The sequence below is a fragment of the Lutra lutra genome, chromosome 14, assembly GCF_902655055.1.
Source record: "Lutra lutra chromosome 14, mLutLut1.2, whole genome shotgun sequence".
Taxonomy (NCBI): Eukaryota; Metazoa; Chordata; class Mammalia; order Carnivora; family Mustelidae; genus Lutra; species Lutra lutra.
In genome coordinates this window covers 60,104,313-60,120,181 of record NC_062291.1, presented here as the reverse complement: position 1 = coordinate 60,120,181, position 15,869 = coordinate 60,104,313, and the positions used below count along the sequence as shown (strand labels likewise).

Genomic DNA, 15,869 nt, shown 5'->3' with positions numbered 1-15,869 from the left:
TTATGAGGTAGGGAACACTGGAAAAAAGATATATGTTCTGGCAAGCAGGTCTGACTAGAAGATTTCCAAGATTTTATGATACAATGTATATGCAATTTACCATCAAAGAAAAAGGAGTGTGATGATTCCCTTTACCTGAGGATATACTGTAGGATTTCTTTAAATCAAGCTGTCTTAGTGCCCTGAAGATGTGATCTGCATATGTCAATACATGCAAGTTTGCAGGGATGCTCCTATTCTATCAGACGAGTGTTCTGTGGACTCTCCTTTCGTGTTATCATTGATGTGTAAAGACTGTACTAAGAATTATTGCAGGATGGAAAGCAGTCAGGAAACCTGGATCCTGGCCTTCCCTCTGCTGGTCTTATGTAAAATGATCTCTCCTGAATCTCTTCTTAATAGTCTGTAAATGTCTCTTTTTTTTCTCTTCTTTTTCCAAAATTTAATTAAATTAATTAATTTATTTCAGTTTTTCAGTGTTCTAAGATTCATTGATTATGTACCACACCCAGTGTTCCATGCAATACGTGCCCTCCTTAATACTGGTGCAAGGTGTGTACACTAAATTCGTTGCATAGAGATACTTCAGTTGGAGAGAACGTTTGACCACAATGACCTGGCAAAAAAAAAGAGAAATGCTGTATCATTTTTATTTAGTAAGTAGATGTTAAGTTATAAATGATTACATTACATAATTTCGAAATATATGCAAAAGTTCAATGTTCAGGATAAGCAAAGAGTCATATACTTTAATTAATGATTACAGATGAACTTTAGAAAGGTTTTAAAACAGATACTGGTATTTAAGTGGTAACAGTAAAAAGATTGCTTTTTCCTTCATATTTTAAAATGTGGTCTAGGAATTCATGTTCCTATAGCAAAAACTAAAAACTATAATTATAAAGTAATAGGATGATTACTCCCCAATTCTCCCACCAAAGGTAATCTGTATATTTTTGTACTGCTAAAACAAAAATCTTTTTAGAATAACCAGAGACCAAATAGGATGTACAGAAGATTAAATTAGCACTAATTTTTAAAATACCATAATTTATTATAAACCTATACTCCTTTTAATTATTAAAACCTGAAATATAGCAAAACTCTTCCAGAAGAATAAACAAATTGCAAATAGATTTAAATAATGAATGAACTCATTGAATTAGACTTAAAGCCTCCCCAAAAAGAGTCATCTACTAAAAAATTTCATATAGTTTTAAAAAACAGTATATACTTTAAAAAATAGTAGATGTTACTGATGGTACAGAATAAATGTTCCTAGTAAATTCAAAGGATAATCTTTTAACTTTTGATAAGCTACAGAGAAGTAGGATGAATTGTTAAATGTTTTTTGGACAGCAGAATATTAATATAGAAAAGAAGTAATTAATTTAGGTCTTTATTTCACATCATCCCATAATGTATATTCTTTTTTTTTCTTTTTTTAAATTTAAATTCAATTACCCCACTTATAGTACTTCATTAGTTTTTGATGTAGTGTTCAATGATTCATTAGTTGTCATAACGTACATTCTTGGTAGGCCAGAAGACAACAGAAAAAAGTGGACTGGCATAAAAAGATATATGGTAGAGAGAAAAATACTCTTCTGAGTCCTGGGGCGGGGGGTGATACCCAAACATACAGAGATGTTTATATCACTTTTTTTTTAATTTTCAAGAGAATTTTATAAAACAAATATTAATATGAAAGCAATCAAACAGGAAATATATCTGACAAAAATAGTAATTATTACACAGGAAATCACATAGTTTTACCAGCAATTAAATACAAGTAAATTATAAAAATTTCTGGAAGTATATACAAGGAATTGTTAAGGTTGCTTTCAGGAGAACTTGAGGACTGAAGGAAACAAGTGAAAATATATATAAGATGTTGAATTCTGTAGAACACTGGCTCCCTGAAAATAGCACCAAAGCAATCTGTTGATCAAAAGAAACTGTTGATAAGAAAAATCTGAAGTTATTCTTATCAAGGTAAGAGAAAGTACTAACATATGTTGGCCTTCTTACTATGAAGTTGTTTAAATTCATAATACCAAATGCATTCTTGTAATTTATGGTTGGACTATTACCGTTATTGGCAGTTCTGTGAATTGAGAGCATGAAGAGGGCCAAATTAGTGGGCCCAAGAAAATTTGCTGGATAAATACCTTTAAGTCTACTGTAAGACTGTAAAATGCATTTCTCTGTGTGTTTACATATGTCCACATATACATGTAGCAATTTTGGGAGAGTGCTCTTATTCACACTTGGCTTTTTTACTTATCATTTGGGGACATATTTGAGAAGGGCTACCAAGTGGTTTGCAAAAAGAGTTTGAAGAGGCTCATATTTTAAAGGAAAAATGTATGATTTCAATCGTATAATGTCAACTTTAAATTCTTTTACTGTTGAGGCTGCATCTATAGAACAGGAGTTACAGTGCTGGACAGAGGCTAAATAAATAAAATCTGCCATTCTCATAATAATGACTTTTGACATGACAGGCAACTGTTTCCCTTTGATCTATAAAAATGGAAGGGCTATCTCTTTGGCATCATGTGAATGGACCCTTGTGAGTGGGTTGAAAGATCTCCAAATAGGATGGCTTTATAAACGCCTTATTGTCACAGAAACAATAACGGACTACTTCAAAGTATGTAAACACAGAGAGAAATGACATACATAAAATATAACAAGATAAAATATATGAATGAAGAAAAAAGGATAGAAAAAGATGAAACGAAGGACAAACACGTTGCACAAAATTCATTCAATATTATCTTGTCCACTTGCTATAGGTGGGATGCAAATTTAACTCTGAGGTTCCTACATGTAGATTAAAAGAGAAAAATGTACTTAGTAACCGTATTAGCTATAACTCTTTTGCTTACAAGTGTTAGATCCAAATCAAACTGTTATTTTTTAAAAAAGGAAATGTATTTGCTCATCTAATAGAAAAGACCATCAATGGAACTATCTTTAGGCAGAGATGGTCCAGAGAGTCGAACAATGTCCTCAGGACATTGACCTCGGTGTTAGTTTCATTTTCAAACTTGATGGCAAAGATGACTACAAAAGCTCTAGGCTTACAGGGTTGTTACAGCCCATAATCCTAAAGTAAGGAGAACATCTCTTTTCTCAGAGCTCCAGAAAAAATCCTTGGTAAGATTCTGAATGGCCCTTGTGTTCTGTCTGGATCAATCATGTGGACAAAAAAATGAGGCATTCATTCCACTGGCCAGACTGGGTCATGTGCCTTCTCCCACCTGCAGGGGAGGTGAAACTGTATGATTGGCAATCCCACCAGGAAAGTATCGTCTTTCCAGGGTAGCTTCAGAAAGGAAGAGTTAGGCAGACAAGAAAATAATGTCTTGATAGTGACATGATTCCATATACATAAAATATGAACAAATTATTTGTTTAGAAGCCCAACTACTCTTCAGACTAACACAGAGAAAAAAATCTCCTCCAGGGCCTCAATAACACACCTATATGAATATTTTATACAACTGTTTTCTATCACATCTCCAATATAGACCAGTGGCATAATTCCAACATGGTTTGAAATTAAAAAAAAAAAATTCTATGAGGGATCAGAGCAACACAATCCAAATATGTAATTTCTGTACTTTTACCCAAGGATGAAACTTAGCATCTATACAGGAAGATGGAATGTGTATTCCTCAGGTGTCTTGGCCACAACTTTTGGTGGCAGGTACAGGAAGCCATTCAATTTAGTGTAGCCAGCTTATCAAGATGCAAACTGAACAGAAAATGAACAAGAAATATTTTGTTTCCACCGTTTTCCTCAACCATACTGTATAAAACCTCTCTCCCTGCCCTTGACCACATCTCAGGCAGATCCTACAGCTTTTGGGTCTTCTTCAGGCATTAAAATAAGTTACTCGAATCTGAAACTCACATTTTAAAAAGACAGCTTTACTGAGTTATAAATTATATGCAATTCACCCACTTAAAGCGTACAATTCAATGGTTATGCTACTTCAGTGTAATCAATTTTGGAACATTATCATCGCCCACAAAACAATCTCGCATTCATTTTAAAGCCACCATTTTCTTGGCTTGATGACTTCAGTGACTGCCAGGGAGAGAGAGTCATTCCTTTTATCATTTTTTCCTTGTTATTGAATTCCTTGCCATCTAATTTCCAGGATTGCGGCTGGGATGTGAGAACTGAAGGAAAGAGGCAAAGGTAATTTTACTGAGCTGATAGGGTGACTGAACTTTCCCAGTTTGCCTGGCAATGAGGAGATCCCCAAGCAATGGGACTTTCCAATGCGAAAGTTGGAAAATTCCAAGCCACTCTAGGAGCTGCTGGTGTTTGTAGTTTACTCTTGCTTCATCAGCGGCTAACCTCACTTTGTTACAGCTGCTTTGCAAGTAGTCGGGCTCTTCCTTGAGGCACATTGGAGGCCTCCAAACTGTCATTCCTAACATAGGTTGTGCACTCTGGATGACCTCTTCCCCTCTCAAATTCTTTCAGTACTACACTCTCCCCTGCTAGTATTATTCTTTGTTCACTGGATTAAGTTGATGACCACCCGATAGCTCCATTATAACGTTAAGTGCTTACTTATGTGAGTAGCAAATAATCTATGGGATCTTCAGCTCCTACTCAGCCTTTTACCTCATGGTTTTAGAATTGGTGGTCTTTAACTGATTTGTCATTAAGGATGGCAAAAGGGTTATGCTCTAATTCTAGAAGATGAATGATGGTGCTAATAAACATTTGGATACAACTTTTTGTGTGAACCTATTTTCAATTCTCTTGGGTATATACCTACGCATAGAATTGCTGTGACATATGGAACCTCTATGTTTAACATTTAAAGAAACCCCCAGACTATTTTACAAAGCAGCTTCATCATTTTGCATTCCCACCAGCAGTATATGAAAGTTCTAGTTGCTTCACATGCTTGTCAACACTTGGTATGGTCAGTCTTTTCCATTATAGTCATTCTCGCGGGTGTAAAGTGGTCTCTCATTGGGGTTTTGATTTGGATTTCCCTAAAGATTAATGACACTGTGCATCTTGTCATGTACTTGTTTGTTGGTCAACTGTGTGCTTTCTTTGGTGAAATGTTTATACAAACCCTTTGTCCATTTTAAAATTGGGTTGTCTTATTGTTGAACTGTAAGTATTTTTTTAATATTGTGGATAAGCCCTCTATCAGATATGATTTGCAAACATTTTCTCCCATTCTGTGGGTTGTCTTTTCACTTTTTTTTTTTTTAAAGATTTTATTTATTTATTTGACAGACAGAGATCACAAGTAGGCAGAGAGGCAGGAAGAGGGGGAGTGGGGGAAGCAGGCCCCCAGGCGAGCAGAGAGCCCGATGTGGGGCTCAATCCCAGGACCCTGGGATCATGACCTGAGCCACCCAGGTGCCCCTTTTCACTTTTTTTTTAAAAAAGATTTTATTTACTTATTTGACAGAGAGAGACACAGTGAGAAAGAGAACACAAGTAGAGGGAGAGGGAGAGGGAGAGGGAGAAGCAGGCTCCCATCCAAGCAGGGAGCCCAATGCAGGGCTTGATCCCAGGACCCCAGGATCATGACCTAGGCTGAAGGCAGACGTTTAACTGACTGAGCCATCCCAGGCGCCCCATCTTTTCACTTTCTTGATGTTATCCTTTAAGCATAAGTTTTCAATTTTGATAAAGTCCAATTTACCCATTTTTTTTCTTATGTCATTTGTACTTTGCCTAACCCATGGTCGCAAAGATTTACTCCTGTTTCTTTCTCAGAGTTTTATGTTTTAGTTCTTTTATTTAGGTCTATGATGCATTTGAGTTAATTCTGGTACTTGATGTGAAGTAAGGTCCAACTTCATTCTTTTGCATGTGGATATCCAGTTGTCCCATCACCATTTGTTAAAAAGACCTTTCACCAGTGAATTATTTTGGCACCCTTGTCAAGAATCTACTGACTGTAAGAGTTTATTCCTGGACTCTCAATTCTATTGCATTAAGTTATACATTCATCTTTATGTCTGTACCACATTATCTTAATTACAGCAGCTTTGTAGTAGGTTTTAAAATGTAAGTCTTCCAACTTTATTCTTCTTTTATAAGATTGATTACTCTGGGTCTCTTGTATTTCCAGATAAATTTTAGGATCAGCTTGTTAATCTCTGCAAAAAACACAGTTGGAATTTTGAGAGATTGCACTGAATTTGTAGACCAATTAGAGAGTATTTCCTATCTTAACAATATTGTCTTCCAATTTACAAATACAGGATTTTTGTTGTTTTGTTTTTAAGCTAGGGAGAGGGGGAGGAGGGGTAGAGGGAGAGAGTCAATCTTTACACCCAGCGCAAGGACCATCTTGGGGCTCAAGCTCACAACCGAGATCCTACAACTGATTTTGTATATTGACTTCATATCCTGCAAACTTGAACTCAAATTTAACTTTTTGTGTTTTTTTTACCTCTTAGAATTATCTACATACAAGATCATGTCACTAAAAACAGTGTTTTGCCTCTTCCTGTCCAATCTGTATGCTTTTTCTTTTTCTTGTCTAATAGCCCTCACCAGAACCTTCTGTACAATGTTGAATAGGAATGGTGAACGTGAACATCTTATTTCCTTTTTTTTGTTGTTTTGTTTTACTTATTTACTTGAGAGAGAGAGTGAGAGAGAGAGCAGGAGAGGGGACAGGTCAAAAGGAGAAGGAGACTCCCTGCTGAGCAGGGAGCCTGATGCGGGACTCGATCCGGGGACTCCAGGATCATGACCTGAGCCGAAGGCAGTCGCTCAACCACTGAGCCACCCAGGCGCCCCTTATTTCTTATTTTAAGTAAAATATTAAGTATGATGTTAGTTGTGTGTTTTTGTTTTGTTGCAGATATTCCTTTTGAGGGTGAGGAAGTTCCCTCTATTCCAAGTTTGCTGAGTGTTTTTATTATGAAACAATGTCGAATTTTGTCAAATGCTTTTTCTGTGTTGAGTAGTTTGTGTGATTTTTACGGCTTATTCCATCAATGTGGTGTTTGACTTCTGATGTTAAACCAGCATTGCATTCCTAGTATAAATCCTACTTGGTAATAGTGTATAATAACTTTTATGTTGCTGCATTCAGTTTACAGAACAAAGAAAAGAGTGGATTTGGAGGGGTAAACCAAAAATACCCAGCATAGTTACCAAAGATAGTGATATAGTCAGGACCACCAATCCAGCACTCTTTTTCCACTAGCAAGGTAATCAATACTATGAGTATACAATTTGATGAGTGCAATGAGAGATATATAAAAATACAAAGACATGGTCCTTTAGCCTTCAAAATACTTATATTGTTGAGAGGAAACTTCTACATATGAAATAATCAGTAAATATTTAAAAACAGGACTAAAGTGTAGAAAAATAAAATCAAGGTAGGAATTACCTTATACTTCTTTTATATTCACATAGTAGAAGGCGAAGTGTTAGCTTCAATACTCAATGCCTACATTCCTGGGAAGAGCTTTTAAACTATCAAAGACTGATACTAGAAAGCGAAATTAGAAGAAAAGAACTGGGGTGCCTGCCTCAGTCGGTTAAGCGTTTGCCTTCGGTTTAGGTTGTGGTCCTGGGGTTCTGGGGTCCTGGGATTGAGCCCTGCATCTGGCTCCCTGCTCAGCGTGGAGCCTCCTTCTCCTTCTCCCTCTGTTGCATGCTCTCTCTCTCAAATTAAAAAAACAAAACAAAACAAAACTTTAGAAGAAAAGAACACTCAATGGGTACTCACTATGTATTTGGTGTTTGAATATATCATTTAACCAGGAACCATGGTTTAGTTATTATTCCTGACTTACAAATGAGGGAATTAATATTCAAAAAATTAAGTCAACTTTCTCATGCTTAAACTGGAAATAGGATATCCAAGATGTATCTGATTTTCCTAGGAGTATTGCTCTCTGTAGCACATCCACATGCCAGAAACATCTTAAAGCAGAAGACCTGAAGGTTAATAGCCTAGCAGTCAAGTCTCATAAATAATATTGATTTTGTTAAAGTTTGAGCAATTCATCCTACCTCTCACATCCCTAGTTAATCTGTATTTATAAAAATGAGATGATAACATGACTTGCTGTTGTCTTTGGGAGATCATATGGTAAAGTCCAAGCATGGGGGAGGGCCGGGCCAAAACACTAAATATGATTATGTGTGTGTGTGATACTTATATATCTGTATCTATAACATTTAAGTCAATAATGAAAACTATTTTTTGAAATATTTATTATCTTTACTGATAATCTGAACAAGCAAGAAAAGAAATAACTGAGGTCATTGTTGGTTTTTATTTTTATTTTCATTTTTTAAGATTTTATTTATTTATTTGACAGACAGAGATTACAAGTAGGTGCAGAGACAGGCAGAGAGGAGGAAGCAGGCTCCCTGCTGAGCAGAGAGCCCGATGTGGGGCTTGATCCCAGGACCCCAGGATCATGACCTGAGCTGAAGGCAGGCTTTAACCCACTGAGCCACCCAGGCGCCCCACATTGTTGGTTTTTAATAGTTTGCCTCTCCTTTTTCTTAAATTACCCAGCAAATATTCCACATTGAAATTATACCTGAAAAAGTTGGGAAAGAATACACAAGTTTTAAAAGTGAGGTAAGGGACTCATTTGAATAAAGGCAAAGCTCCTGCCATACACAGTCATTAGTACCCAAGTCTATGCACACTATTCAGAGAGACCACACTACTAACTTTCTAAGGGCAAGCTCTTCATACTATTCTTCAGTTACTCTCTTAAAATAGAAATGACAGTTCTATTACCAGTGTGTTGTTAATATAAAATGAGATTATAAATATGAAAGTGATAAAGCTAGTGATGAACTTCACAATTTGGGACCCACTCCAGGAAAAGCCTCTTTCATCACTAGAATCCATTCTCCCTATCTGTGGCCTCAGTTCAAAGAAACAGCTATTTTGCTAACATCAATAACCTCCCCAATTATTACTATAGGTCTTTGTAAGTTGTTAGATGAACCTTACGGCTAAGTCACTTCTCCATCTAGAGGAACTAGAGGACTAGAGGAAGAAGTAATCTGGTAAATACTAGAGATAACTTTTGCCTTTATAAATCTGAAAATATTTGTATCCTGCTTCCCATGTATTGAAATTTTTATGCTGAACCATTTTACTCTGTATCCTAGTGTCTTGCCCATCTAATGAGTACATAATAAAAGGAAAAAATGAAAGAAAAAAATCTTCTCTTTTATATCTGGCTACAGACTGTATTCAGTGGCAATGTCCACAACAGACAAACTATGGAAAGAGCCCAGATGTCCACTGACAGATGAATGGATAAGGATGTGGTATATATATATACACAATGGGATATCACTGAGTGCCAAAAAAAGGAAATCTTGCCGTTTGCAATGACATGGATGGAACTAGAGGGTATTATGCTAAGCAAAGTACAGAAAGACAAATATTATTTGATTTCACTCATATGTGGAATTTAAGAAACAAAACAGATGAACATATGGGGAAAGAAGGAAAAATAAAATAAGAACAAAGAGGGAGGAAAAACCATAAGAGACTCTTAACTATAGGAAACAAACAAAGGGTTCCTGGACGGGAAGTGAGTGGGAGGGTGGGATAACTGGGTGATGGACATTAAGGAGGGCACTTGAGCACTGGGTGTTATATGCAACTGATAATCACAAAATTCTACCTCTGATACTAATAATATGCTATATGTTAATTAAATTGAATTTAAATTAAAAAAGACTACCAGAACAGAATGGAAATTTTTATTTTACAAATGAAAAAGCAAAATACTGCTATTAAATTGACCCTGAAGTCACACTCTAAATTCATACCTTACAGTCCAGTTTTCCCAGTTCATCAATTAATTCCACAAAACAGACTAACCTCTGTCTGTGGAAGAAGCATACACCACATTTAACCATGATAATAGAGATGGCTGGCAAGATTAAACAAAGCAAGTGATTGTAGCTTTGCTCGAATTCTTTGTCTTCTTGGGAACGCTCTCCATGGCCATGTGAGACTCAAACTGTGACAGTCCTGGCCAGTGAAGAAGGTTAAAGCTGTGTCATAATTACAGACTACTCTACTACCTTCATCTTGTGATATCCATGTCTCTCAGAGAGGTCTGGCTAAACCAGAATATTCTTTGCAATAGCATTCAAAGTCCTTACTTGTGCCACATCTGTTACCTTTTGAGAATATTCTGAGCTAGAAAGAGAGGCTCCCATGGCAACAGAGAAATTTCTGCAACAGAAATAATAAAAAGACAGATAATTACATAAGTTGTTAAATGAGCCCTCCTACTGGTGCTTCATTTTATAATAGACTATTTAATGGTTCAAGAACATGGGTAGGTCAAGAATACTGGATCCCCATATTTCATAATTTTTATTAATTACTTGAAACATCTAGTAACCAAATGTACCTAACAATATACTTGATGTTATGTCTAAAAATGTAGTTCTAAGGCTCATGTTTCTTTTACATCTCATTTTCTCCAATTCGAAATAGAAATAATAAACTACTAACTATTAAATTATAGGAGTCTTCTAAAGCATAATAAGAAAACACTCAATAGTTTAAATTTCTTAATGGTGGTATAGTTTCAAAGTAACTAAAAATAGCAAAGGTGAGAGAAGACTAAGTATTAAAGGTAGGAGGGATAAAAATGACTATGATTCTTCGATCCTTATACCATAGTTATTAACTCTGCTAAAGGAAATCACAGTTGAATGGACATCCATACATATCTGACTCATTTGAAGCTCAGCTGCTGAATTAAGGTTTATTATTAAGTGGCCTAAGTTCAGCAATGACTTAAAAATATAAAGTTCACCTATGTTCAGAAGAGCCTGCTTATGTGAGGCAGGATAAAACCATTTTGCAGTTGAAAAACTGCAAAAATGACTGCAATACTTACATATTATTCAAAACATTCCATTCATTAATCATGCCATCAACTAAGGTTTTCCTCTAACAATATATAAAGATTAATCTGTCCCTTCTTGTATGAAGCAAAGAATACAGTTTTACCGAAATTTCATTCCTGAATCTCTAGCAGACCGAGCAGAACAGTGAAATTCTGTAGCACCTGAACCCTCAAGGATCCTTTGTAGATTTCTGTCTGTTATACCACCCCCTGTTGGAAGAATAAGTAATACATTAAGTCAAACAGAATTCTGTATAAAATTTAATGAATAATAGTGACTGCTTGCTCTACCTGAAATTTCCATACCAAAATTTCTCATTGACTCAAGAGTTACTCTCTCCCTACTAAGCTAGAATGAGATTAGAAAAAATGATAAAAGACATAGGCTACAGGTTCTGGAGAACAACTAATAGGGTCATAAAACCTTATGATGGAACCATAGAACTTGTATGATAGTATCTTCTACATCCATTGGTTTATATAATAACATCATATGATCCTGACTTTAAAAAGGTTGTTCTAGGGCAAGGAAAAATCACTGAGCGATCTATCCCTGCTCCCCTTCAATTTAAGCAAAATCAAATTAAAACAAAAAGTAAGGATACGTTTGAGGATGAAGCTACAAAAGCACAGCCTGAGAGATGTGTCTGAAAGACACAAGTTCTCTCTTTAGCCCAAAAACACACAGACTTCTTTGAAAATTGGAGTAATGCAAGGTGTTACACAGTTTATTCATTACAATATCAACTTTGTTTTTCACAGAAGAATCTGATTCTACTTTAGTAAAACTGCACAATCGGTACTTTGTAATGACTCATTTGTTTCGTTGAATAATCTCTTAATTAAATATTTTTATATAAACAATCACATTCTGAACTGATGCCAGATTAAAAATATAAAATTACTCATCTTTATATTCTTCTTTCCTAATATACAGGACATATTCAATAAAGATTTTTTAATGACTGATTAAAATATGTACTTGGTATTTCAACTATTCAAGTTGCTGAAGTAACTTGACTTTACATACTCTTTTGGACTCATTAACTTGTTTGTTTTCTTTTTTCGTAGTGGTACAGTAATATCACTGAGCCCTAAGAAGCTGAAAGAACAAAGACTTTTTTTAACGTGTGTAAAGATAAAATGTCATGACACTTTTCACTTTAAAATGCCTAAGGGTAAAAAACGACAACAATTGTGGCAAAATGTTAAATTTGGGGAATGAATATATGAGTATTCATTATGCTATCTCTAACTTTCTTGTATGTTTGAGAAAATTAATTTGAAAAAATTAAGATTGTCTTTCTATTTGTCTCACTCTGATTCTAGATCTCCTTATTAATTCTTTAAAAATTGTTCATCTTTAGTGGTGCCTGGGTGACTAAGTGGGTTAAAGCCTCTGCCTTTGGCTCAGGTCATGATCCCAGGGTCCTGAGATCGAGCCCCGCATCGGGCTCTCTACTCAGCCAGGAACTTGCTTCCCCCTCTCTCTTTGCCTGCCTCTCTGCCTACTTGTGATCTCTGTCAAATAAATAAATAAAATCTTTAAAAAAAATTGTTCATCTCTAATGAGCCAGTATGCACTGAGTTGATCTTATGGTTATCATCAGGAGCATATGCTCCAATTGTTCTGGCTTTAAGGAAGAATTTGGTGATCAGAGATTTTCAAGAATCAAGTGAGTATTATATTTGTCCATAGATATTGCCTAAACATTGGCTTATACTTTGATAACAACTAGGATATTTGGCCCTAACTCATTATAGCAGTATCAAACTTGGTGTGTCTTACCAGAGATGAATATCCATATTCACAAAATTCTATACTATGGGAGAGCAAACATGGAGAAACCCCAATCCCAAACAATCTACTTCCCTATTTGCTACTCTCTGAGCTAATTCCTGGTAGAATGTTTTCCTTATCTGAAGTTTTAAATTCCAGCACAGATCTCCCATCTTAAATTTTTAATCAAATTACATATTCTTCTCTCTGAATATCACATATTAATATTTTCTCCCATATTGTCCTGCCTCCTTTGTTCTTCTTTCATTGCACCTCAGTTTACGCTAACAAATGGAGAGATAATTAAATACCTGGCATTACCACAATCCTCCCTTTTGCCTGAAAAAAGAAAAAAAAACAAATTTTAATATCTTTCTCTCAAATGGAGTAATAAGGCAGTGAGAACAGAAGCATGAGTGAAAGTATGTTAAATTTTAAAAACGAGTACTAGTGTCTAACTTTCAATAGTCATCTCTATTTCTTTGGGATATTGATTACTAAGATGTTTAGCACAGTAATTCTTTCTATCGCTTTGAAGACTTGTACTGTGATGAACACAAAGAATAGGGGACTACAGTATAAATACTGAACAATCACATAGCTTTAAGAAAAGTCATTACTGAAAAATAACACTAATTCTGAGTTTTTTTTTTTAACTAATTCTGAGTTCTTAGTATGGAGTGGAATAAAAATTGAATTTAAACAAGATTTTAGCAGGAAAAAAAGAGCATAGTGTAACAGTAAATTACTGGGGGAAAAAAGCAACCTCCTCAAATTTTGTATCTTCAACTACATTCCCTAGCTTATTATATCAGTTAAACAAAGCCACAAGTCAACTTAACTGGATTTTAAGTAATAAAATTAGACTATATGGATTAATTTCTGATAATTCTGGATGATAGGTGTTGAAATTCCCTTATTTGTATTCAAATGTTCATTATATTTCCTAAATAAGTTTTGGGGATATACTCTGTATCACTGAGAGTCGAAAGGATATAAACCAAATGCAGATTTAGTAGAACTACTAGTAATAGGTAGGTAGTGATGATAGAATAAAAATTATACATTATCCACCAACATTTTTCACAGAGCTATAACAACCAATCCTAAAATTTGTACGGAGCCACAAAAGACCCTAAAGAGCCAAAGTAATTCCAGAAAAGGAAAAAACTGGAAGCATCACGATTCCAAGCTACATAACAAAGCTGTAGTCATTGACATGATATAGTACTGGCACAGTACAAAAACAGACAGATCAATGCAACAGAACAGAAAACCCAGACTTGTTGTTGGACTCACAACTATATGGTCAACTAATCTTCGACAAAGCAGGAAAGAATATCCAGTGGAAAAAAGACAGTCTCTTCAACAAATGGTATTGGAAAAACTGGACAGCAACATGCACTAGAATGAAACTGGACCACTTTCTTACAACGCACACAAAAATAAATCTAAAATGGATGAAAGATCTAAATGTGAGATGGGAAACCATCAAAATCCTACAAAAGAACATGGGCAGAAACCTCTTCAACCTTGGCCACAGCAACTTCTTACTAGACACATCACCGAAGGCGAGGGAAACCAAAGCAAAAATGAACTACTGGATCTTCATCAAGACAAAAACCTTCTGCACAGCAAAGAAATAGTCAACAAAACTAAAAGGCAGCTTATGGAATAGGAGAAAATACTTGAAATGATCTATCTGACGAAGGTTAGTATCCACAATCTATAAAGAACTTATCAAACTCAACACCCCAAAAACAAAGAACTCATTTAAGAACGGGGCAGAGAATACATGAATAGACACCTAACAAAGACATTCAGATGGATACCAGACACATGAAAAGACGCTTGACATCACTCATCATCAGAGAAATATAAGTCAAAACCACAATGAGATACTCCCTCATACATGTCAGAATGGCTAAAATTAACAACACAAGATGCAACAACAGGTGTTGGTAAGGATGTGGAGAAAGGGGAACCCTCTTGCACTATTGGTGGGAATGCAAACTGGTGCAAACACCATGAATAACAGTTGGGAGGTTGCATGAAAAGTTAAAAATAGAACTACCTATGATCCAGCAACTGCACTACTAGGTATTTACCTAAAAGATACAAAAATACAGATTTGAAGGGGAATGTGAACCCTGCAGCATTATCAATAGCTAAACTATGGAGAGACCCCAAATATCCATCAACTGATGAATGGATAAAGATGTGGTTTAAATATACATCGGAATATTACTCAGCTGTCAAAAAAGAAACCTTGCCATTTGCAATGACACAAATGGAGCTAGAGTGTATTAAGCTAAGTGAAATAAGTCAGTCAGAGAAAGACAAATACCATATGATCTCATTCATATGTGGAATTCAAGGAAGAAAACAGATGAACATATGGGAAGGGGGAAAAGAAAAAAAGGAGAGAGGGAAACAAGGGACTCTTAATGATAAGAGAACAAACTGAGGGTTGATGTAGGGATGTAGGCGGGGGATGGGCTAGATGGGTATTAAACAGTGATGAACACTGAGTATTATATGTAAGTGATGAATCATTGAATTCTACAGTCCAGAAACCAATATTGCACTGTATGTTCACTAAAATTTAAATTAAAAATAATTACATGCTATGTCAAGCTCACTAATTTTTAGAATGAAACCATTGAAACTGTATGGAAATTGAATTTCTTCATGTGTGATTCTTTTTTTCTATTTTTATTTTTTTATTTTTTAAATTTTTATTAATTTTTTAAATTTCTTTTCAGTGTTCCAGAATTCGTTATTTATGCACCACACCCAGTGCTCTATGCAATATGTGCCCTCCATAATACCCACCACCAGGCTCACCCAACCTCCCATTCCCCTTCCCTCCAAAACCCTCAGTTTGTTCCTCAGAGTCCACAGTCTCTCATGGTTTGTCGCCTCCTCCAATTTCCCCCAACTCCCTTCTCCTCTCCATCTCCCCATGTCCTCTGTGTTATTCCTTATGCTCCACAAATAAGCGAAACCATATGATAATTGACTCTCTCTGCTTGACTTCATGTGTGATGCTTGAGATGAGTCTTTAATACTGGATCAGCTAATTCTGTCCCTCAAAACAATTCCAAGTATTTTGCCTCAACTATGCAGCTTATGCTCTCAGGGTTGGGTACATAAT

At 35.6% G+C, this 15,869-nt stretch overlaps 1 protein-coding gene across 4 annotated transcripts in view; it reads right to left on the bottom strand.

Moving 5' to 3' along the window:
- Nucleotides 1-9,749: 9,749 nt before the first annotated feature.
- Nucleotides 9,750-15,869, bottom strand: part of CUTC (cutC copper transporter) — a 27,333-nt gene continuing 21,213 nt past the window's right edge. For all 4 annotated transcript variants that reach the window (XM_047702371.1, XM_047702373.1, XM_047702372.1 and 1 more), the window contains 3 exons: nt 13,024-13,051; nt 11,037-11,142; nt 9,750-10,247 (listed from right to left, as the gene is read on the bottom strand). In XM_047702371.1, the coding sequence (XP_047558327.1) occupies nt 10,133-10,247; nt 11,037-11,142; nt 13,024-13,051 (249 nt within the window). In that variant the 3' untranslated portion in view covers nt 9,750-10,132. The remainder of the gene's footprint in view (nt 10,248-11,036; nt 11,143-13,023; nt 13,052-15,869) is intronic.